Below are 1760 nucleotides of genomic sequence, written 5' to 3' on the forward strand. Positions count from 1 at the left end.
AAATTTCCATTTAGGTATCACCAAGTATCTAGAAATCAAATATTCAAATCCTATTGCTATGATTACCTTGATTAATTAGAAAAAGATGCTAGACCAAAGATGTTAAAAGAATTAGTAGAAGACATGGAAATATGAAAAGATAACACAAATTTTTCCAGCTATGGTCGAAGAATATGAAAGCTATACATCCCAGCTCTGCTAAGACCAACATGATCACCAATATAGAATACTGGTAGGTTTAAGGAAACCATTTACTATTAAGAAACAAAATGAGTGATGTCAGGAATTTCCTTGTGGCCTTTTATTAGTGCCAAGAGTGATGTAATTGACTGGAAAATGGTGTCACCTACTTCGAGTGACTCAAAAATCAAATTTTGAGTCATAAAAGTGCCTGATAAATCCACTTAAAAAATTGAAAGAATGACCACTGATCAGACATCTTTGACAAGGTGTGACAAGCTGGGAATTTAAGTAGCAAAGCAAGAAATACGCATATGCCAGTATAAACTCCCAATACAAGAATATAAATCCAAAAATAGAAAGAATCTGAGTTCCAGTTATCTTTTCCTCCAGAACCTTCCTGTAATGCAGTTTGGGAAGCATGTATGAGTACAAGGATACAAAAAACTAATGTACAGCAATAGCAAAAAGGGACCATGGGTCTGCCACAACAATATGAAAATGTAAATTTCAAACATAATACTACACTCACATGTAGATATATGTTACAAATACTGAACTGAGTCCAAACCAAAAGAATCTAATAAACAGCCTTGAGATCACCATGCCTCTAGCTGTTGAATAAGCCCCAAATGTGAGCAGGACATCCAAGCAGCCTACAAATTCAGAATGGAATTTGATGTGAGAAAGACAGAAAAAGAAGTAACAAAGAAAATATCCAAATCTGAGAGTTATTTTACTTAACCCCCATCTGCTTTGAGGCCCATCATATAAACGGTTTGGATCATTGAAATGTGACATGAGATCTAGCTACTGCAGTCCCTACTTATAAAACAAGTGCCTGCTGAAATTTGAGGTAGAACTCTTCGATATAAATACTAGGAAATTTCATCAGTTTCTGTCATTTCTTGTAAATTAAACAGAATGATTGTAAATCAATCTACTTTGCATCCAAACACAACAACAATGTAATAATTCATCAACCAAATTGACAAGTCTGGTTTACAAATAAAATCCAAGGGCAACTTGAAAGCAATTGCAATACATAATTCCAAAGATAAAGTACTAGTTAAAAGACCAAATACTTGAACTTTCGGTTTACAACAAATACCAACAGAAGGGAAGCAAACATGTACCTAGACTTGCCAATCTTCATTCCTTGCACAACCATAAACTTCATCATCTAGGTGCTTAGAGCACAGACGCCTGCTGTGGTATTTAAGTTCTACGACATTATCATGAAAAGGTTCATAGCACTTATTCTCTTAAAAGAGTTGCAATCTAATCAGCCACAAGATCTTCCTTCTACAATTAGAAGTCTCTCATAACCCATGAAGTATCAACTCACCGTTTTACCAGACACAAATATTAAAGCTGTTGTTTTCGGCTCCCTTATCCGCATTATGACTGCAGCAAAACGCTGTTGAAAAAAACAAATTGAGAAGGAAAATTAGTCATTATTGACAAAAGATACAATGCAATGAGGATTCATATAGGCTGAATTTGTGTCTACCCTCAATCAAAGTGGGAATCAACTTGTGAACAGTTGGGGCATAAAAAAAAAAAAAAGTGGGCCCGAG

At 35.1% G+C, this 1760-nt stretch overlaps 1 protein-coding gene across 1 annotated transcript; it reads right to left on the reverse strand.

Moving 5' to 3' along the window:
* Positions 1-360: 360 nt before the first annotated feature.
* Positions 361-1014, reverse strand: LOC131220077 (uncharacterized). The gene is made up of 3 exons (XM_058215049.1): positions 926-1014; positions 713-836; positions 361-580 (listed from the first exon to the last, which is right to left on the reverse strand). The coding sequence occupies exons 1-3, from the start codon at positions 966-968 to the stop codon at positions 361-363; spliced, it is 387 nt and encodes a 128-aa protein (XP_058071032.1). The 5' UTR covers positions 969-1014.
* Positions 1015-1760: the final 746 nt, after the last annotated feature.

The sequence above is a fragment of the Magnolia sinica genome, chromosome 12, assembly GCF_029962835.1.
Source record: "Magnolia sinica isolate HGM2019 chromosome 12, MsV1, whole genome shotgun sequence".
Classification (NCBI taxonomy): domain Eukaryota; kingdom Viridiplantae; phylum Streptophyta; class Magnoliopsida; order Magnoliales; family Magnoliaceae; genus Magnolia; species Magnolia sinica.